We start from the raw sequence: 19,650 nt of genomic DNA, 5'->3' as shown, positions 1-19,650 counted from the left end.
AACATATATGTTGGCCAAGTGTCGTCGGCTACAAGTGCGCCAGTTGCGCAGAGCAGAGGAGTGCATAAAAGAGGACGGTGCTAAACCTCTAAGAATGCATGTTTGAATACATGCGTTGTGCTGAAATATAAAAAGAAACAGTATTTGCTGAAACGGTTGTTGCCGTGGGTTTCGATACCATACAAACGCCAAGTGTAATCACCCTGCGCCCACGTACTCGACGTCGCTGACGACGATGGACACCTTAGTCGAGCGCTCGTTGACCAAGATACGCAAGCTCACGGGCCGCAGCCAGCGCGACCTGCGCGAAGCCTGCGACGCGATCCTGACCAAGATCGCGTCCGCCAAGAGCGCGGGCCCGAGCCACCTCGAGGAGGCCGAGGTCTTCTGGCCGCTCCTCCTCGCGATCCAGGGGCGCCAGCCCAAGCAGGCGTCGCAGGCGCTCGACTGCATCGAGAAGCTCATCTCGTACGGGTACCTCCGCGGCAGCGGAAGCGTGACCCCGGCGATCGCCGAGAAGCTGCCCATGGGACCCGCCAAAGACAAGGACACGGACGAGGCGACCGCCAAAGTCACGCTCATGGACGCAGTCGTGACTGCGATTTGCAGCTGCAACGACCACCACGACGAAGAGGTCCAGCTTCAAGTGCTCAAGGCCGTGCTGCAAGCCGTCACGAGCCAAAAGTGCGAGGTCCACGAACACTCGCTCCTCAAGTCGGTCCGCGCGTGCTACCACATCCACCTCGTGAGCAAGAACACGATGAACCAAACGGTCGCCAAGGCGACACTGCAGCAAATGGTCAGCGTCGTCTTCCAGCGCATGGAGTTGGTCGAAGAGGAAGCCGCGCGGTCCGCCAAGCCCAACGAGGCCAAGCCGCCGCGTGAGATCCACGAAGCTGCGATTGCGACGCAGCGCAGCGAGTCGTCGTCCAGCATGGACAAGCTCTTTGTTGCATCGGCCAACCAGCCCATGTACCCTGGTATCACATTATCTCTCTACGCGTGGCCCTTATACCCATGTACAGATGTCATGCGCTGCCTGCAGATCGAGTACCATGAAACTCTTACGAAGGCGCCATCGCTCGGCCTCGAAGCCCTTGCCACCGATGACGATGCGCCGTCCTCGACGCCTGCGCCCTCGAACGCCTTTACGTCCCCGTTCCAGAAGGACGCCTTCTTGCTCTTCCGGTCGCTCTGCCGCATTTCGATGCGGTCGCTGGCCGAAGACGCCGCGGCAACGACCAGCATGGCGAGCGCGGGCCCGAACCAAGGTGCGGACGACCCGTTTGCGTTCCAGAGCAAGCTCGTGTCGCTCGACTTGCTCCTCTCAATTCTCAACCACAGCGGTCCGGCGTTCCGGAGCAGCGACAAGTTTCTCCAGCTCGTGCGGCAGTACCTCTGCGTGTCGCTGCTGCAAAACTGCACGTCCAACTACACGCAGATCGTCGAGCTGAGTCTCCGCGTCTTTGTCGAGCTCATTGCGCACTTCAAAGCGCACCTCAAGGCCGAGATTGAAGTGTTTATCACCAACATCTTTCTCGGTATTCTCGAAAGCGAAAACTCGAGCTTGGACCACAAACTGCTCGTGCTCGAAGTGCTCAAGCAAATCTGCGCCGACGGGTCGATTCTCGGCGAGATTTTTCTCAACTACGACTGCGATTGGAACTCAATGGACCTCTTCAAGCGCATTGTGAATGCAATTTCCAAGATCGCCAAGGGCAAGAAGGACGCGCCGGGCGCCAACGCCAACGGCGCCAACCAAAAGGTCCGTGGCGCGATCTTGCCCGAGACGATGCTCGTCATCAAGGGCCTCGACTGCTTGACGGCGACGGTCGCGTCGCTCAAGAACTCGGCCAATTTCACAGCCCAAGACAAGAAGGAAAAGGAAGAGCTCGAAGCCCGTACGTCATTTCTTCTCATCGGCTTTGCATGTTGTTTATATATCGCATGTAGGCGACGACTCGGACGATGACGAAGGCACGGGTGCTGAAAAGGCAGCACCGGTCGCGCCAACGACGCCGCACCACTTGTCGCCTGTCGAGGCGTTTGACCGCAAGAAGAAGCTCCAAGAAGAGCTTGCGGAAGGGATTCTCAAGTTTAACCTCAAGCCGACGGACGGCATCAAGTTCCTCGTCGCGCGTGGCCACATGGAGAACGCACCCAAGGACGTGGCCCGATTCATCCACGAGCACAACGCACGCTTGGACAAGACAATGGTCGGCGACTACCTCGGAAAAGAAGTGCAGTACCAGAACGGGTTTTGCCTCAAGGTGCTGCACGAATTCGTCGACGTGATGGATTTCGGGTACGTTGTATCGATCTACGGATACTTGTGGATAGTATGGATACTGATGGATATTACTGTTTTGTGTAGCGGCATGGAGATTGACGTGGCGATCCGCCATTTCCTCGCCGGTTTCCGCCTGCCCGGCGAGTCCCAAAAGATTGACCGCATGATGGAAAAGTTTGCCGAGCGGTTTTGCTACCATAATCCGGGTGTCTTTACGTCGGCCGACACGGCGTTCATTCTGAGTTTCTCGATCATTATGCTCCAAACGGTACGGTTTGGCTTGATTTTTTATGGTTTGGGGCAATTTTTATAAGGGATTGCCTGTAGGATCTGCACAACCCGAGTGTCGTGGAAGAAAAGAAGATGAAGAAGCACCAATTCATCGGCAACAACCGCGGTATCAACAACGGCGAAGACCTCCCGCCCGAGTTTCTCAGTGGTATCTACGACCGCATCAAGGAGACGCCGATTTCGCTCAAGGAGGACCTCGATCTGCAAAAGAAGTTTACGCCTCAAAACGGCAACGTCCAGTCGACCGACAAGCAGCGCCGCGAAGCCTACGGCAAAGAGCGCGAGGCGATGGTCAAGCAGTCGGAAGCCATCTTCAAGCGGCGCATTCCGGCCTCGACTCCGCGCCACGGCAGCGGCAGCAACAAGATGCAACCCGCCGGCGGCGCAGTGGCTTTTCAACTCATCACCGAGCAAACCGAAGTGTCGTACGTGCGCCCGATGTTTGAGATTGTCTGGGCGCCGCTCTTGGCATGCTGCAGCGTCATTTTCGAGACGTGCGACCAAGCGAGCGCCGTCGCCTTGTGCCTCGACAGCTTCAAGCACGCGATCCACCTCAGCTCTCGGTAGACTACCTGACCATGTCCATACCGACCAATGGTCGCGTAGGCTCAACATGCCGTCGGAGCGCGATGCGTTCGTGTCGATCCTCGCCAAGTTTACGGGTCTCTCGACGTCCAACTCGCGCGAAATCAAGGCCAAGCACGTCGAAGCGATCAAGGCGGTGGTCGCTGTCGCCGTCAAGGAAGGCAACCACCTCGGGGATGCGTGGGTACGTGCTGTCTCTCAATACTATGCCCGCGAGTGCGAATCGTGTGTAGCGCGAGATTTTGCAATGCCTTTCGCACCTCTCGCGGCTCCAAGCGGTGGCCGAAGGGGCGGGCACCGACCCGCATTTTTTCAAGCAGACGACGACGCCGGCGCCAAGCCTCGCGACGCCCGGACGTACGCAATACCAACTATCGGTGTGCATGTCGAATCTCTGACTGTTCCATGTGTCTAGTCGGTGGCTCGTTCAAGCTTTTTGCACGGAGCAGCGTGGCCAACGGTGTGCTTGGGGTTGCGGGCACGCCGTCGCCATCACCGTCGACGCTTGAAGACATGCTTATCTCGCACGCGGCGCTCGAAGAGGAGAACGCGGCGCGCGTCACGGCCGAGATCGACCCGCTCCAGGTCGACCGCGTCTTTAGCTCGAGCGTGCACTTGAGCAACGCCGCGATCCAAGAATTTCTTTTGCAGCTGTGCGTCGTCTCGCTCACCGAGTGTGCCGGCGTCTCTGGTCGCGTACGTTGTCAGTCTTTCTTGTATGGCATTCAGAGATGGATGCCATAGGTCTTGAGCTCGCGCGACATGAACCAGAGCGCCGCGCCCCGCGTCTTTTCGCTCCAGAAGCTCGTCGAAGTCGCCGACATGAACATGCACGCCCGGTCTCGCGTCGTGTGGGCTGCTATGTGGAAGGGTAATCCTTACCGCTCTCTTATCCGCCGCGTGCTCACGTGGTGTCTGTAGTGCTCTCGCGCCACTTTACAGCGATTGGCTGCGACGACAATCTGAGCATCGCCATGTACGCGATCGACTCGCTCAAGCAGCTCAGCATGAAGTTTCTCGAGAAGGACGAGCTCCGCGACTTCAACTTTCAGCGTCTCTTTTTGACGCCGTTTGAGATTATCATGGCCAACGCCATGTCGATGGAGATCCGCGAGCTCGTGTTGAGGTACGCATGCGATTCCATCGCCTGCTCACTTTCCGTGGTGTAGCTGTGTTCAAAACATGATTCTGGGCCGCGTGCGCAACATCAAGTCGGGCTGGAAGACGATCTGGGGCGTCCTCCGCGTCGCGGCCGAGACGTACGACCACTTGGACGGCGACGACCACATTGTACAGATGGGGTTTGCGATTTCCAAAATGATTCTCGAGACGCACTTTGACCGCGTGGTACCGCTTCTATCCGATATATCTATCCAATATGTGGGGGTAGGTCTCGGTCTTTGTCGACGCGATCGAGTGTTTACTGGCGTTTGCTGTCTGCGGCGTGGAAGAAGCGTCCGACGTGGCGGCCACTAGCAACTTGACCAAGATGGCGAAGGAAGCCATTCACGTGCTCGAGGTCTGTCTCTCGCAGCTCGCGACGGGCCACGTCATCGAACAAGTGCAAACCGACTCGCCGGCCAAGCGCACGACGTTCCGCTCGCAGCTCGCACTGCGCACGCACGTGCTCAATAGCGCCAACGAGGACGCGATCCGGTACCAAAAGGAAGAATCGGCCGACGACCTCGTGAGTGACGCGCCCATGTCACCGCGCGTGACGCCTGTCACGGCCATTTACACGGATTCGCAGCTGCACACGCGCCTTTGGTATACAGCCACATATTAAATGCAATCTGCGACCGTTGATGCCTTGTAGGTGGCCGATCTTGACGGCGCTCTCAACCCTCAGCTGCGACAAGCGCGTCAACGTGCGCGTGATGGCGCTCGACACGCTCTTTAGCTCCCTGCACCGACATGGCCCCAAGCTCTCGCCGGGGCTCTGGAGCATTGTCTTCAAAGGCGTTTTGATTCCGCTGGTACGAATATCTCAGATGTGGTGGAGAAAGCTTATATTTGATGTGACTAGATTGGCGACATTCGCGTGCTCGAGTCGACGTGGCCGGACGCCAAAGGCAGCGCGGCGACAAGCACGAGCAAGATGGCGCTGCTCAAGGTCGCCCACCTCTTTGGTGTCTACTACGACGCGATCGGGTTCCTGCCCGAGCTCCTCTTTGCGCTCTCTGCCTGCATGGTCGACGAGTCGGAAGCAGGTATTCATACCTCCTGGTTCGATCCTGCGACTGATTGATCAACTGTGCAGATCTGGCGTGCGCGGCTGCTTCGACGCTCGAGACGCTGCTCGTCACGCACGGCAGCAAGTTTCCCGAGAATGTATGGGGCCTCATTGCCGACGAGCTTCGCCATGTGATGCAACTCACCCAGCCCACGTGGTATGCCTGCGACTGGACGATCTCTGGTGTAAGCTTTTGGTACGTAGGGTGCTGGCCGATGCGCCGGCCATTGCATCGCCCCGGGCGACCGCGCCCATCTTGTTTTCGCCGCGGTCGCGCAAAGAGACGTACCCGCCGACGTTCATTTCCATGTATCCAAGCGTCCTGTCAGCGCTCAACTTTCGATTTCACTCGCTCCCGCGCACGGACGAAGAGCGGCCGGCGACGGGGTACCCGAGCAAGAACCACCTGCTCGTGCACCTCTCGCTGCAAGTTGCGATCGGCCACGTGCTCTCGAGCAAGCTCCCGGCATCCCTCGCCGTCTCGGACGGCCACTTTGACGCGCTCATGCAGACTCTGCGTGAGAGCTACGTCTTTGCGCGCAAGGTGAACGACCGCATGGACGTGCGCACGACGCTGACGCGCGCGGGCTGGGTCTACCCGATGGCCAAGTCCGAGGCGGACCTCAAGTCCAATCTGCTGCCCCAAGAGATGAACGGGAAGCGCGAGTACCTCAAGGTGCTCTTCAGCCTCCTCTTGCACACGACTGACGAGGCCAAGAAGGCCGACGCGCGCCGCCAAATGACAGAGTACGTATCTGATGCGGGATGGCATGTCTTATATTGCGCATAGCTTGGTCAAGCGCGTGCTCTGCGAATACTTGCAATGGAGCCGCCACAACAGCAGCAGCGCCGAAACGGAATCGGAGACCGACGTGACGCTCGACGAACAGTGGCGGTCCATCAGCTACGTGCCGGCGGTCGTCGATATCCTAATTGCGCTCGAGGCATTGCCGACGGACGAGTGGAAGCGCCACGTCCAGTGGCTGTACCCGCTGCTCATCGACCTCATCAAGACCAACGACAAGGACGTGCGCAACGCGCTGCACACGGTCCTCGCCCACAAGGTCGGTTCGCTGCTTGGCTAGTTAGCACCGACCTCATACAAGATAATGGAATCTTGCCGTTTGCATAACTCAAGCACCGAGGTGACGCAACACTGAGGCAGAACTTTAGACGCGCCGTCCGATATTGTGACGCACGACCGTCGGGCCAGGTAGAGACAGTCGGGCGCGGGGCCGTCATGGAACCGGCAACTGGCATCCTCCGCGCGCACGGTGGGTGGTTCGAACCCACATTGCCGCAGCCATTCTTTGTCGTCAAGATGGAGGAATTTATTTATGTAAAATGGAGGAATTTATTAATGTAAAATACACTGTAGAAGTAAATGCGGGGAGTGGAGCACGACGACGTGCAATCGGGCCGAGTCATCGAGCCAAGCTGAGTTGCGCTTGCATAATCCAGGTGGTCGTGCTGGGCTTAGGGCGACCTGTCTACGCACGTGATTCGAAATATTAATATTCGACTCAACACACAGCAGAGTCCAAATCTATGGTCGGCAAGAAGCATGAAATAAAATGAGGTATTTTATTAACGGCAAAGGAACTCGCCTTGGTTCGTAGGGACATATCGCGCGCCCTTCTTCTCTACCCAGCGTTCTGATGTCAATTGTGACCCATTGCGCGAACCAAGTACATTCTCAGATGAAAACAGCAAATGGTGGGCTATCATCCCACGGTGACTGTACTTGGCTAAGCGAATGTCCGCCACACCGTCCGCTGCTACGTAAACAGGAGCATACTGAGACGTGCGATGATGACCCAGTTTGCGGGGACCGGCGATCATTTCGCATTTTGCCGTAGAGAGCATTCGTCAAGTGATGACGCTGGCCGCGCCACCGGCCTTTGGCCGACCGATGCTACTGCCGCCGCTCACGTCGACTTTGTCGCCGTCGATCGCGGAGCAGATGAAGCAGTCGCGACCACTGACGCCGCTCGCCCCTTTTCCGTACCGTGGCGAACCGGAGCGGTCGCCCGTGTTCACGACGCCTCGCCACGAGTCGACGACCGTCTATGCGCTTCCGCCGCCCTTCCCACACTACGAGCCGAGCTACGCGTCGCCCGCAGCCACGCCGCTCGCCCACCGTCCGCGCCTGCCACCGGCCTCGTGGCTACTTCAGAAACCAGAGCTGCGTTACGAGTACGCGGCGCCAAGCCCCGTACATCATGCCCCACCACCACCCATGTTCGTGGCACCCCCGGTGACGTCGCCGACGCACGCGACGATCGATGAGGTGCGCGGCGAGTGCCTCGACGCCCAGTGCCACCAGCCGGTCAAGCATCGTGGCTACTGCAAGGTGCACGGCGGCGCTCGGCGGTGCGACGTGCCAGGCTGCCCCAAGGGCGTGCAAGGCGGCAACCTCTGTATTGGGCACGGCGGTGGCAAGCGGTGCCGGTTCCCGGGCTGCTCGAAAGCCACGCAGTCGCAAGGTCTCTGCAAAGCACACGGCGGCGGCGTCCGCTGCAAGTTTGACGGGTGCAACAAGAGCAGTCAAGGCGGGGGCTTTTGCCGGCGCCACGGCGGCGGGAAGCGCTGCAGTGTCGACGGGTGTCCGCGCGGCGCCCAGCGAGGCAGCACCTGCGCCCAACACGGCGGCAAAGCCAAGTGCATGGTCGACGGCTGCGTGCGCGCCGACCGCGGTGGCGGCTACTGCGAAGTGCACCGAAAGGACAAGGTGTGCCGCCAAGGCTATTGCAACCGCCTCGCGCGTATCAAGTGTGAGGGCTACTGCACGCAGCACCACCGCGAACTCTGCATCTCCAACAACGAAAGCCCCGCCGTCTGCTGAGCTTACATAACATGCTATTTAACATCTATCCCCTGCCTTTGATCGAATCCCGCTGGTTTGGACACGAACGTTTGCATGTCGCGCTGCACGATCCACCTCCGAGTGACTCATCCGGCGCGTCGGTGACACACGCTCGCCCCATCAGGTCGGCAACCAATCACAAACACCAGACCACTTTGAAAATGCCAGACTCACTCACTTGCCCCGGTGGTGGGCTCGGCCATTACTGTACGCGGTCCTGTCTAGCTTTTCACACGCGACCAGCTCTGGTCCGCGTCCTTGTCCAATGTGATCAGCTGCTGAGGCGGTGGCCGTAGGGACGAGCGACTAAAGTCCGTCCTCTGTATAGACGTTGCCGCGATGCTGGCTACTCCCGCCCCCACTACAACCTTCCTCGTCGCGTTCTCCATCCTTCCTGTTGCAAACGACGAGACGCCATGACGCGCCGCGTTCTCAGATACGCGATGACTCGTGGGTCGACGTGTGAGCCGTGCGAGACCAGCTCCGCGGCGGCGCCGAAGCATTATTCTCTCGAAGAGACACCCGTATGGACGAAGACAGTCCACCCTCGTCATGATTCGTACGTGTCTGGCTCTGCACCCTGCGTCGACGCATCCTGCGTGGGTCTGCGGGGTAGCTCTGCGGGGTCGTCTGCAAGTGCCGAGGTTGCACGTTCCGGACAAAACGTCAAATTAGGAGGACAAATCGGTCGATTTGGGACAAAATAAAGGACAAAAAACAAAATCAGGACAAAGTACAAAAGCCGAAAAAGGTCCCCGCGTGGCGCCAAAATCAGGCACGCGCCTTGTTTCAGGCCGGGCGGGAACACGTATCCGGTATTGCATCCGGATAACTTTTGCGTGGGAAGGCAGGCGAGTTCATAGCGGTATCAAGATGGCGGCGCGAGAGAGCTTGCGCAGTCAGCGGGCGCGCGGGACGGACCCGAAGAAGGTGGATGCTTCCTGCGCAGGTTGCAAGATGATGACGATGGCCTTGGTAGATGGCCCAAGAAATGATGCTGCATGTGCTACGGGAACTCGTAAAGAAGGACGCGTACGACTTCTTCGGCCAGCCCGTCGACACGTCCGCGGTACATGTATGGCGCGGCTCTCCACACCTCATCGCCCATATTACGTAGGTGCCTGATTACCTCGAGAAGATTGCGACGCCCATGGACTTTGCTACGATCCAGACGGTACGCCTGCCACTTGATCGACGACGATCAGAGGGCTCACGCATCGGCGTAGAAGATCACACGCCACGAGTACGATAGCTTTGACGCTTTCAAGCTGGACGTCGTCATCGTCTTCAACAACGCGCAAAACTACAACGTCGAGACTACAGCGTACTTTCGGGAGGCTCTCCGGCTCGAGGCGGCGGCGATTGCGCTCTTCGTCGAGGCCGAAGCCCGAATGGATGAGAACCGCGCACTGTACAACCGGAGTGGCGCTTTTCCTTCCTCACAGACGCCGCCAAAGCGCCGGCGTGTAGCGAGTCCAACCAACGCGGCGACTCCGATCCGGCGGCCGCCGCTGCCCGAGCCGCGGTCGCCCGACGACGCCAACACGCCCATGTTTGACTTGGGTGTGCTGTTACCTGCGTTCGCGCCAACTGTTGCGGCTACAAACACCGTGGTCCAACCTATCGAGAACGTGGCGATGCCCGACGTCGAGACCGAGATGCCCCATGACTTCTTTCACGATTTGGTTCTGCAAATGGCTGGCTTCACGAGGTTGCTCACGATTATGTAGACGCTCTCGGACCTCGACCACAGCGACGACGAAGCCAGCTTTGTCTTTGACGGTAGTAGGCGCTTCCGACACTACATCACTAAGATCTTGATGTAGATGTGGTGCACGCGCCGCCCACGCGCGCCAACGACGGCGATTTTATGTACGATGAAGAAAGCATCCATGAAATCCAAGCGCCGTCCCAAGAAAGCCTCTATGCTGACGGCCTCAAGCCGTCGCAAGACGGCCCCAGTAATCCTCTGCCACCCACGTATGACAACGACGAAGTCTCGGACGCCGAGTCGGGTGCGGCACTCGAGTACAATCGATCGTGCGCATCTTTGTCTCTAGAGGACATGGCGTACTGTGCGCCGGTGCCGCACGTCGAGCAGCCAAACGTTCCGCGAAGAAAGAGCCCGCTCCAAAAAGAAAACCAATTTCCAAGTGCCACGTTTTCGTCCAAGCCGCCGCCGGTCGACGCATTGTGTGCTGCCTTTTTGCTGACCAAGTGCATTGTGTAGACAAGTACTAGTAGTAGCGGTGGGAGCAACGGCTGGTTGCAGTCCAAACGAGCGGCCACGCAAGCGCCCAAGTCCCAGGCGCTCTGGCCGTCCACGGCCAAGAAGACGACCGACGATGTTCGCGACCCCAACGACCTCTTTGGAGTCAAGGCGCGCCAGAAACGCCAGCCACGCCAAGTGCTCCTCGACAAATTCATTCAGTCGACGCCTAATTATTGACAACCTCTACTCTCGGCCAAACGACTCTCGATTTTTCTTTGTCCCATAACGTTACCAGTACCAAGCTGCAAGCGAGGCCAATACACCAAGCGTTCATTCAAGGCAAGTCTGTGGCGGATCGGTGCCGTGCCACCTTAGGGTAATAGCTACAACGTCCAATGCTGGTCCTCAACGATAAGTCCTCCGTTAGACGATACGCGCCGAAACGAAGCGGTCGACAAAAATTGCGATTAGTTTGTGCTCCACTACTTAGGCCCCGTGACGAGGGTGCAAACACTTGTTTGTCACGAACAACCTAGTCCCTTCTTGCGGACGCAGTGTATGTACCACATCATTGCATCGTCAGTGGCATGGCGCTCACCACGATGTGAAAACGCGTCCACAAAAGATCACAGTTCTTCTATCCGACCAACCGTATCGCAGATCTGGCTGGAGAATACCAGTCCTGTCCACGCGATACCCCCTCTTCGTCGGGTCTTATTAACCCTCCCAGACCTAAAGGCCCATGTCGCCTCTGCCGCGCGATATCTTTGCAAAGCGCGAAGCATTGTGATTGGCGCCTTTTTCGCCGTTGAGGCGCGAAACGCTTGCGGTATCCGGATACCTCGCGCTATCCGGAGTCGCCGCCGCCTTGCTTCTGTTCATTTTCCAACTCGACCATAAAATGGCCTACGTGACGCTCACCAACATCACGGTGCTCGACAACCCGACGGCGTTTACGAATCCGTTCCAGTTTGAGGTGACCTTTGAGTGCGCCCACCCGCTCGAGGACGACCTCGAGTGGAAGATCACGTACGTCGGGTCGGCCGAGGACGAGAGCCGCGACCAAGTGCTCGAGGAAGTCCTCGTCGGGCCCGTCCCGGTCGGCACCAACAAGTTTGTGTTCCAGTCCGAGCCGCCGAACCCGTCGCTGATTCCGGACGAAGACAAGATTGGCGTCACGGTCGTGCTCGTCACGTGCGCGTACAAGGGCCGCGAGTTTGTGCGCGTCGGGTACTATGTCAACAACGACTACAGCGACCCAGCGCTCATTGAAAACCCGCCGGCGAGCGTCGACATTACCAAGCTCGCGCGCAACATCCTCGCCGACAAGCCGCGCGTGACGCGGTTCCCGATCGATTGGGCGCCGGCGTCGCAAATGGCCGACATGGCCATGCTGGACGGCAACGACCTCCTGAACGAAGAAGACTTAATAAACGCGGCCAAGCAGCTCGACAATTTGCACCCGGACATTGTCATTGGCGACGACCACGCCGCCGGCGACGACGAGAACGACGACGTCGAGATGGGCGACGACGACGTCGACATGGACGACGACGACGACGTCGACTCGGGCATTGAGTTTGAAGACGACATTTAGAGCGCACGATAGCCACCCGATCTATTTTATAAGCAAGCCCGTTGATTCCTTGTCGTGCAATGTCTCCCAAGCCCTCGATCTCCGAGGCCCGCCCATCGTGGCATGACCAAGGCCGTCCAACATGGTCGGACGTGGTCGAAGCGAGCGCCAACCTCTCTTCATGGACGGCCGAGCAACCACAGCCGCACACTCAGCCTCCCGACTGTACATACGGCAGTGTCGTAGGGGCGGTGTCGACATGAATACATTTGTCATGCGACGAGCGGTCAGCGACAGCCGCCTCCTGCTGTCTGCCTGCAGTGAAGGCGATGCAGCTTTGCATTCGCGACCGAGAATAATGCTGCCGGTACCCGTTCCCGTCCGTACCCTTTCCAGCGCTTGCATGTCTCCTGAGGCAAACTACGAGCTTAGCGGAAGTCGTAGGAAGAGAACTCGGTTGGTAAGAAGATGCAGGTCATTCGTTGGTTTATCGCAGGTAGTACAAATGCTTTTCGTGGAAGCTGCGGACGCCGTCAAAGTGCACGTCAACCTCAATGTCGAGGTCGCGCGGGTTGGCGGCGTTGGGCGCGCAGCTCAGCGTGCCTTCGATGACGTCGCCGGCGCGGACTGTGAGCGGCTGCGAGAGGTAGAACACGGTTTGCTTCCAGTGCGTGTACTTGGCGCGCGGGCCCGTCGAGAACGCGATCGGCTTGTGGCAGTGCGTGAACGCGCAGTCAAAGTAGGCGACGAGCGCGTGGCAAAAGTCCTTGCGCGCGCAGACGACCGAGAACGGCGACTTGAACGCGAGGTCTTCCTTCTTGACCGTCGCCAAGTCAATGTCCTACGCACCCATCGATGTCGAGTGAGCACCGATGCATGCATGTAGTCGCATGCACGTACGAGGATCGGGCAGACGTTCGAGACGATCGCGTCGCCTTCGACCGTGTCGACGAGCGGCTCGGTCATCGCAATCTTCTTGATGCAGCTCATGTCAAAGCCATAGACATTGTCCCAGACTACGCAGAAGGTGCATGAGATGCTACATTCCAGCCGAGACGAAGCAGCGTACACTCGATCTTCTCCGACTTGTACTGGCCGTCTTCGATGGCGGCGACGTACAAGACCGCCTTGTCCGGGAAGAGGAGGCCGCCGGGCACGAGCCACTTGTCGCGCGCGTAGAGCACCGTATCGAGCATCGACTCGTAGAGGAGGAAGTAACCCATCCACTCGGAAATGATAATGTCGACATGCGCCACGGGCAGCTCGACTTCCTCGACCTTGCCCTTGATGAGCGTGATGCGGTCCGAGAAGCCGTTGTCGTGGACGATCTGCTTGGCCTGCGTGATGATGCCGGAGCAGTCGATGCCGTAGACGTGCGCGGCGCCGGCTTTCGCCGCAAACATGGAGAGAATGCCCGTGCCGCAGCCCACGTCGAGCACGATCTTGTCCTTGAAGAGGTGGCCGTTCTGCAAGATCGCGTTCATGTACGTCTTGGTGCGCACCGTGTCCTTGAGCATCTCTTCATGGATGCCAAAGTGCGAGTACGAGTCAAAGTAGTAGTCCTTGGACGTCTGGCTGCTATCGGCGGGCGGGGCGCTCATGCTGCGATTGGATATCGAAAATGGAGCTCTTGCTGCCAGAAGCTTGGCACTGCACACGACGTTGCCAACCAATTGTTCCACGTGTTGGCTTTCAACGCGTTTAAACACGCGAAGCTGTCCGGATACGCGGGGAAGAGACGCGCCAAAGGCATTTTACCGACCCGACCAAGAGGTTCGCAAGCATCGTCGCAGCGCGCAGCTGCCACGGAAGGCACGTTCCTGCCACTTTTACCGCCAGCTAAATGTGGCACACATGTCCATGTCCCTTGCATTCACTCTCGATTCCATTCCCCAGTGGAGACGCATCTCGGAGAGATTAAGATCTCATGGACGCATCATCGACCAAGGTCCATCTATACCTGCGTCCGCCGACCACGCACTGCAAACGCAGGAGCTCTCACCACCTGTGCAGGAGCTAATGACAGAGAAGTCTCCGGGCGTAGGTGGTATAACGACGCCGGGACAACTGATCAAGGCAATGGCGAGCCACAAAGGTCAGGAGGAGGACAAAGGATGTGGGGAGAGACTTGTCTATCCGTTGCGTGCGCATTGGATTATGTTATTAAGTCCACAGCCAGGCCAGCCCTAAAACCACGAGCTCACGAAACAACTAGTGTTTCGATCGCTTAGATGGCACCACGGTTGCCGCCCTTCTTGGCGCCGCCGCGGGCGACGTTCTTGTTGATGGCCTTGTTGATCGGGGCCTTGTCAGCCTTCTTGGCCTTGGTGCGGTCCTTAGCCTCCCTAAATTCGTTCGTGAGCCTCGGTCACACTTCAAGACGAAAATGGTCGTACTTCAAGGCGGCGTCGCGGGCAGCGGCGCGGACAGCGGGCTTCTGGTTGCGCTTCTTCTTGAGGTCCTCAACCGAGACGCCGACGATGGCACGCTGGATCTTCGTGGTCTTGCGAGCACGGCGACGCGAGACTTCCTCGACCTATTCGCGTGCTTAGCTTCTCTATGGCGTTTTCGCATTTGCTACGTACGCGAAGCTTCTTGTTCATGCGGCGCCAGCCAAGCGTCCACACGATCTTAGCGGGCTTCTTGCGCTGCAAGAAGAGCGACTTGCACTTCGAGTTGAGGAGCATGAAGGCGTTGCCATCCTTGCGGATGAGGCGCGTGCCGTGGCCGGGGTAGATGCGGCTTTCGCTGAACGCGCAAGTGTCGGTCCTATTCGGATGATGCGCATGAGCCTCTGTGCATGCTGCTGCTGCTGCTCGGCGCGGGCACGTACTTGATCACCATTTTGGTCTTGAGGTAGCTGTGGAATTAAAGCCAATTGCTCAATATGGAGGCGAAATTTACCCCCGGCCGCCAAAACCAGTCTTTTCAAGCACCCTTTTGGTTGGCTCTCCAACGCTCTTCTTTTCGACCAATCCGCATCCATGCTTCCCCGAGTTTCGACCAATCCCCAGCCACATCATTCCAATTGTTGAAATAGTGTGTGTTAGCAGACTAATTTCGCGTCAAACGCAAATAGTGTCATATCGATGCCACACGCAAGAGGATGCGGCGCCGACCGAGTCGCGGAGAGGTGCATGCATGCATGAAGGCGGAAGAGGAGAGTACGACGACTAGCATTAGCCATGCGTACTGGCGATGTACTACGTTTACTTCCAGCTCTCGCCAAGGTAGGCGAAGAAGGCGAGGTAGAGGAAGACGAGGAGGAAGATCGCAAGCTGCACCCATCGCGTCGGCTGGAATCCCGAGACGAGGTAGAGCGAGTAGTCGGCCGAGCCAGAGAGGACCGTCAAGTCGTCTTCGTACTCGCGGATCCGGTCGTCGTCATGGTCGCTCGGGTCGCTACAATGAGGTGCATGAGACGACAACGCTACCTCGCTACCTACAGGAGCATGGGCGGGATGAACGCGAGGCCCGTCGACGGAAGGTAGTGCGCCGAAATTGTCTTGAGGAGACGCAGCGCGTCGTACGTGAAGAGAAGCAGCTGCCCGTCGCTGGAGCCGCAAGCTATGTAGCGCAGGCTACACATCATGAGTGCCTGCAACATGGTAATCGTCGGTCAGCAGCGTACTTGATCGCCATCGAGCACACAATGACGTCCTTGATCGGAACGCTCGCGACTTCCGAGAAGAGCTTGCCGCCGTCGCCGATCGCCCACTTGGTCAAATACGAGGAGCCCCGCGCCGGCGTCTGCAGCGTCACGATCTCGTCGAGGTGAAAGTGACACGCCCGGTAGATGAACTTGCCGCGGTTGGCCTTGGCGTCGAGCTTCTGGAGAGCAAGCTCCCCGGCGAGACCCAGCTTGCCAGTCTTGGTCCACGTCTTCTTCTTCTTGTTGTCGGTGAGCGCCCATAGAAAGCACTGTCCGTCCTTGGCACATGTCAAGAGCTACATACATACGGCGATGAGATGGGAATGTATCGTCCATGAGGGCGCGCACCTTGGTGTTGGTCGCATGCCACGAGAGCCCACTAATGCACCCACTGTGACCGTCGAGCTTGGCGACTTCGGTGGCCTTGAACCCCTTCGCAAAGGTCTCGTCGTCGTCGTGGTCGGGGATGGTAAGCTCCCACACGCGGACGGTGCCATCTTCGCCGCCGGTGGCGAGCTTCGTTCCATCAGGGCTGAACCGCAGAACGCTCTACGTGCTCAGTCATTCGACACGTGGTATCACCTCTCGACGTACTTGGTAGCTATCGTCCTTGGCGAAGTCCGTTTGGAATTCAGTGACGTGGGCCGAAGTCCTATTCTATGACTGAGTGGGGTACAGCCTTTACGCGGTCGTACGTCTTGCTGCCAATGCGCACGCGGTAGATCACCGTCTTGTTGCCCATTGTGAGCGCCACGAGGCCGCCCTACACAGCGCGTCGCATCCCCTTCGTAGTTTGAATACTTCGATAACCTTGGTGCCAATCGAGACGCCAGAGACAAGGTCGTCGCCCGTGTCAATCTCATGGAACGGTACGAGCGTCGGCTTGATCGCCGTGTCGAGCGCATGCGGAAGGCGGGCCAAGGTCTACAGAGGGATGCAGGTTGCCGCGCCGAGGCCATCGTCGTCGTACCACGCAGTTCTTGATGCCACTCTTGGCCGAGCCGCCGCCGCCCGCGATGGCCACGAACGAGATGTCGTCCGGGTCGCGCTGCCAGTCGAGGCCAAAGACCGGGTACTTGAGGCTCACGATCTTCCCCTCGGTCATCTTGCTTCCAAAGAATGCGACGACGTAGGTCCGCCCCCAAATCGCACTTAGTCCGTACTCGAACCCGCCCCGGCGCGACGCACGGGAGCGTGCCACGTCATATCCACGCCCCCTTCCGCTTCCTCGGACGCTTCCTGCGACAGAACGCATGTTCTATGACCCAGCACCATGGGACCGTCTACCGGAATACCCTCTTGGCGCTTGCCACATGCCTCAGGACTCAGAGCTGCGACCGTCTCGGATCATGGTGCCCTGAATCTGAACCCCAGATGCCGAGATTCCCAGCGTCAAATCGCACCCATGGGCATCGCAAATCCATGAAGTGCAGGACCAACGAAGCCGTCTCGACTGCGTTGCGGCAGGGTCGAGGACGGAATTTGGTCGTAGCATTACGACTAAGAACTTAGAACGCGGGGAGGAACCACGTGCGCACGGCCGCGTCGTTGCCGATCGAGATGATTTGGTCGTCGGCCATGAACTTGGCGCCCATAACGCCGTCTTCGTGCGCATAGTCAAACTGGTGGCGCGCGCTCGGCTTCTCGACGTTCCATACGAAAATGTGCCCATCGAGGGCGCCGCTGACCACATACTGGCCGCTCGGCGACCACGCGACCGTCGTCACGCGCGTCGAGTGAAAGACCCACTGGCCCGCGACCTTGGCTTCGCGCGAGGCAATGTCCCACACACGCACATCGCGGTACGCATCGCCGGCCGCCAAGAGCGACCCGTCCGGCGAGTACGCAATGCTAGTCAAGGCACCCAGATGGCCGGTAAGCGGAGCCGTTTCCGTGAGCTGGAAGGACCCGTCGGCGCCGTACACGACGTCAAACAGATGGATCGTGTTGTCTTCTTGGCCACCGACCGCGAGTTGCGTCTATAGGTAGAGTTAGCGTCTCCAGGATCTCCACGAGCATCGAACGTACGCCCGAGGGGTGCACGGCGATGCACGTGCCCGTCCACGCAAAGTTGGCCGTCTCGTGCACAAGCGTCCCGTTCACGATGAGCTTGACGCCCTTGTTGGAGCTCACGGCGCACATAAAGCTGTCCGACGGACCGTGCGTCGCAAGTGCGAGGCCCGTCGGCTGCGCGCCGTTGAGCTCGACACTCGACGCATACGCTTCGTCAGCGACCGCACCGAACCGGACCTTGTCGTCCCAGCCACCGCTCGCGAGGAGACCGCCCATGGCGTCAATGCACGTGATCTTGGCCGTGTGCACGTCGCCGCCAAAGCGGTGCGCACACGCACCGGTCCACGCGCACACGACGCCGTCGTAGCTGCCCGTGAAAAACTTGTTCTCGTCGCGGTCGATAGCGAGCGCTTGCAAGCTCACTTGGTGGCCATACACAACCCTAATGTACATACGATAGTAAGAAGAAAATGACCAAGTCATGGGTAAGCGTACCGGGACGGCGTGTCGGGCGTCGCGAGGCTGAGGTAGTTGAGGTTGCCCGAGAGCGAGAGCGACACCATGTAGTCGCCGTGCCACACAACAGCCTGCTGCATGTCTTGGATCGTGTTGCCAAAGGTGAACGTCGTCGCGACGGAGAGCGTCTCGACGTCCCAGAGCTTGACCGTCTTGTCGCCCGACGCCGTGAGGAGCTGCTTGCTGTCCGGGCTCCAAGCGACCGAGTAGATCGAGACCGCGTGGGCCTATATGAAAATGATCACTCACGAGCTTGCTAAGTGCTAGGGGTACGTACGACAGGGAACGTCGAGAGCTTCTCGCTCGTCTTGGCGTCGTAGAGCACCATGCCCTTGTCCGAGCCGACACTCACGGCGTAGTTGCCGTCCGGCGAGTACCGGACGCAGTTGGCAAAGTTGGTGTGGCTCTGCATCGAGTGCTTGAACTTGAACGGCGGGCCCTCGAACGCGCATACGTTGAAGTCCTCGGACGCCGTAAGAATGCGGAACGGCCGCGTCGGCTTGTAGTCGACACTCAAGATGCGCTTCTGGTGGCCCGCGATTTCACCAATGCTGTTGCCCGTGTCCCACATAAAGACCTATTGGCAACACGTAAGTTGACGCATTTGGCTCGAAAGTGGAGGCGTACGCGAGCGAGGAGCGTACGGCCATCACCGACAGCGACAATGCGCTTGCTGTCCGGGTCCCAGCTCAAGTCCTTGACTTCACCAGCAAACACCGGCACTTCGACCTTGAGCGTGTGTTCCGGGTTGTCGTACGACCTAATGATCGTCATCGTTGTCAAGGCTTGTCATGCTGACCAAGATGTACCAGACGCGGACCTTGCCCGACGTGTCGGCCGAGGCGACCCAGTAGCCATTGGGCGAGATCTTGGCAGCCGTCGTCGGGCTGTTGTGGCCTTGGTAGATAAGGCAGTTGGCAGGGTTTTCGAGGTCGCGGATCACGACAAGCTTCCCGGAGCAGTAGATGATCTTGGGCTCCTTCGGGTGCACGCCGAGGACGGTGGGGGCGCCACGCGTCGTCGTCGGTTGCGGGCAGTAGGTAGCCTAGAGTAACACTATATCAGATCGCATAGCTCCGACGGTGGCGACCTTGAGGTTGGCGTTCGGGAGACGCTCGGTCAGGTTCACGGTCGACGCCATTATACGGAGCTGACTGCAAGTTTGGATCTGCGGTTCCTCGAGTCTAATGGCGATCACGGATATAGTGTCATATGACACTATTTGGTATCGAACGTGTCGCACGCAGCGCAGCAGCAGGCCATCGAAGATTGTGCATTGTATACTGGTGCGAGTCTACGCTGTGCACCGTGCATGCAGTCACAGGCTTTGCGTAGATGTTGCAACCGTTCGCGCCCTGCGCTGCTACAGTAACTCACGGGTTCACACAGTATATCCAGTGATACCGTTGCTTGAAC

The 19,650-nt window shown here is 58.7% G+C and overlaps 8 protein-coding genes across 9 annotated transcripts; 4 read left to right on the top strand and 4 right to left on the bottom strand.

The window, feature by feature from the left end:
• Window positions 1-179: 179 nt before the first annotated feature.
• On the top strand, window positions 180-6,536 carry SDRG_08971 (hypothetical protein). The gene is made up of 17 exons (XM_008614878.1): window positions 180-980; window positions 1,026-1,901; window positions 1,954-2,305; window positions 2,375-2,558; window positions 2,618-3,144; window positions 3,188-3,350; window positions 3,400-3,523; window positions 3,582-3,862; window positions 3,911-4,037; window positions 4,088-4,292; window positions 4,336-4,513; window positions 4,557-4,933; window positions 4,983-5,142; window positions 5,193-5,376; window positions 5,427-5,556; window positions 5,604-6,146; window positions 6,190-6,536. The coding sequence occupies exons 1-17, from the start codon at window positions 236-238 to the stop codon at window positions 6,482-6,484; spliced, it is 5,451 nt and encodes a 1,816-aa protein (XP_008613100.1). The 5' UTR covers window positions 180-235; the 3' UTR covers window positions 6,485-6,536.
• A 712-nt stretch (window positions 6,537-7,248) lies between these two features.
• SDRG_08970 (hypothetical protein) lies at window positions 7,249-8,291 on the top strand. The gene has a single exon (XM_008614877.1). The coding sequence runs from the start codon at window positions 7,276-7,278 to the stop codon at window positions 8,242-8,244; it is 969 nt and encodes a 322-aa protein (XP_008613099.1). The 5' UTR covers window positions 7,249-7,275; the 3' UTR covers window positions 8,245-8,291.
• An 807-nt stretch (window positions 8,292-9,098) lies between these two features.
• Window positions 9,099-10,919, top strand: SDRG_08969. 2 transcript variants are annotated; one of them, XM_008614876.1, is made up of 8 exons: window positions 9,099-9,195; window positions 9,245-9,334; window positions 9,383-9,439; window positions 9,492-9,950; window positions 9,996-10,047; window positions 10,092-10,280; window positions 10,326-10,447; window positions 10,496-10,919. In XM_008614876.1, the coding sequence occupies exons 1-8, from the start codon at window positions 9,139-9,141 to the stop codon at window positions 10,712-10,714; spliced, it is 1,245 nt and encodes a 414-aa protein (XP_008613098.1). In that variant the 5' UTR covers window positions 9,099-9,138; the 3' UTR covers window positions 10,715-10,919. The 2 variants fall into 2 exon arrangements, with proteins under 2 accessions (XP_008613098.1, XP_008613097.1); XM_008614875.1 differs by having other exon boundaries at window positions 10,092-10,447.
• A 449-nt stretch (window positions 10,920-11,368) lies between these two features.
• Window positions 11,369-12,129, top strand: SDRG_08968 (histone chaperone ASF1). The gene has a single exon (XM_008614874.1). It carries the CDS (start codon window positions 11,379-11,381, stop codon window positions 12,072-12,074), a length of 696 nt encoding a protein of 231 aa, XP_008613096.1. The 5' UTR covers window positions 11,369-11,378; the 3' UTR covers window positions 12,075-12,129.
• A 381-nt stretch (window positions 12,130-12,510) lies between these two features.
• Window positions 12,511-13,709, bottom strand: SDRG_08967 (protein arginine N-methyltransferase). The gene is made up of 3 exons (XM_008614873.1): window positions 13,123-13,709; window positions 12,954-13,069; window positions 12,511-12,894 (listed from the first exon to the last, which is right to left on the bottom strand). The coding sequence occupies exons 1-3, from the start codon at window positions 13,652-13,654 to the stop codon at window positions 12,541-12,543; spliced, it is 1,002 nt and encodes a 333-aa protein (XP_008613095.1). The 5' UTR covers window positions 13,655-13,709; the 3' UTR covers window positions 12,511-12,540.
• A 443-nt stretch (window positions 13,710-14,152) lies between these two features.
• SDRG_08966 (50S ribosomal protein L24e) lies at window positions 14,153-15,014 on the bottom strand. The gene is made up of 4 exons (XM_008614872.1): window positions 14,887-15,014; window positions 14,639-14,822; window positions 14,450-14,589; window positions 14,153-14,398 (listed from the first exon to the last, which is right to left on the bottom strand). Exons 1-4 carry the CDS (start codon window positions 14,895-14,897, stop codon window positions 14,281-14,283), a joined length of 453 nt encoding a protein of 150 aa, XP_008613094.1. The 5' UTR covers window positions 14,898-15,014; the 3' UTR covers window positions 14,153-14,280.
• Window positions 15,015-15,203: 189 nt separating this feature from the next.
• SDRG_08965 (hypothetical protein) lies at window positions 15,204-16,851 on the bottom strand. Its single transcript, XM_008614871.1, has 8 exons — window positions 16,676-16,851; window positions 16,516-16,629; window positions 16,401-16,468; window positions 16,300-16,357; window positions 16,054-16,254; window positions 15,685-16,001; window positions 15,500-15,634; window positions 15,204-15,455 (listed from the first exon to the last, which is right to left on the bottom strand). Exons 1-8 carry the CDS (start codon window positions 16,808-16,810, stop codon window positions 15,263-15,265), a joined length of 1,221 nt encoding a protein of 406 aa, XP_008613093.1. The 5' UTR covers window positions 16,811-16,851; the 3' UTR covers window positions 15,204-15,262.
• Window positions 16,852-17,088: 237 nt separating this feature from the next.
• On the bottom strand, window positions 17,089-19,411 carry SDRG_08964 (hypothetical protein). The gene is made up of 7 exons (XM_008614870.1): window positions 19,325-19,411; window positions 19,044-19,279; window positions 18,862-18,994; window positions 18,512-18,811; window positions 18,214-18,461; window positions 17,734-18,160; window positions 17,089-17,684 (listed from the first exon to the last, which is right to left on the bottom strand). The coding sequence occupies exons 1-7, from the start codon at window positions 19,373-19,375 to the stop codon at window positions 17,214-17,216; spliced, it is 1,866 nt and encodes a 621-aa protein (XP_008613092.1). The 5' UTR covers window positions 19,376-19,411; the 3' UTR covers window positions 17,089-17,213.
• Window positions 19,412-19,650: the final 239 nt, after the last annotated feature.

This window comes from Saprolegnia diclina (assembly GCF_000281045.1).
Source record: "Saprolegnia diclina VS20 unplaced genomic scaffold supercont1.28, whole genome shotgun sequence".
NCBI classification, from domain to species: Eukaryota; Oomycota; class Saprolegniomycetes; order Saprolegniales; family Saprolegniaceae; genus Saprolegnia; species Saprolegnia diclina.
This window is presented reverse-complemented; position numbering and strand designations above follow the sequence as displayed.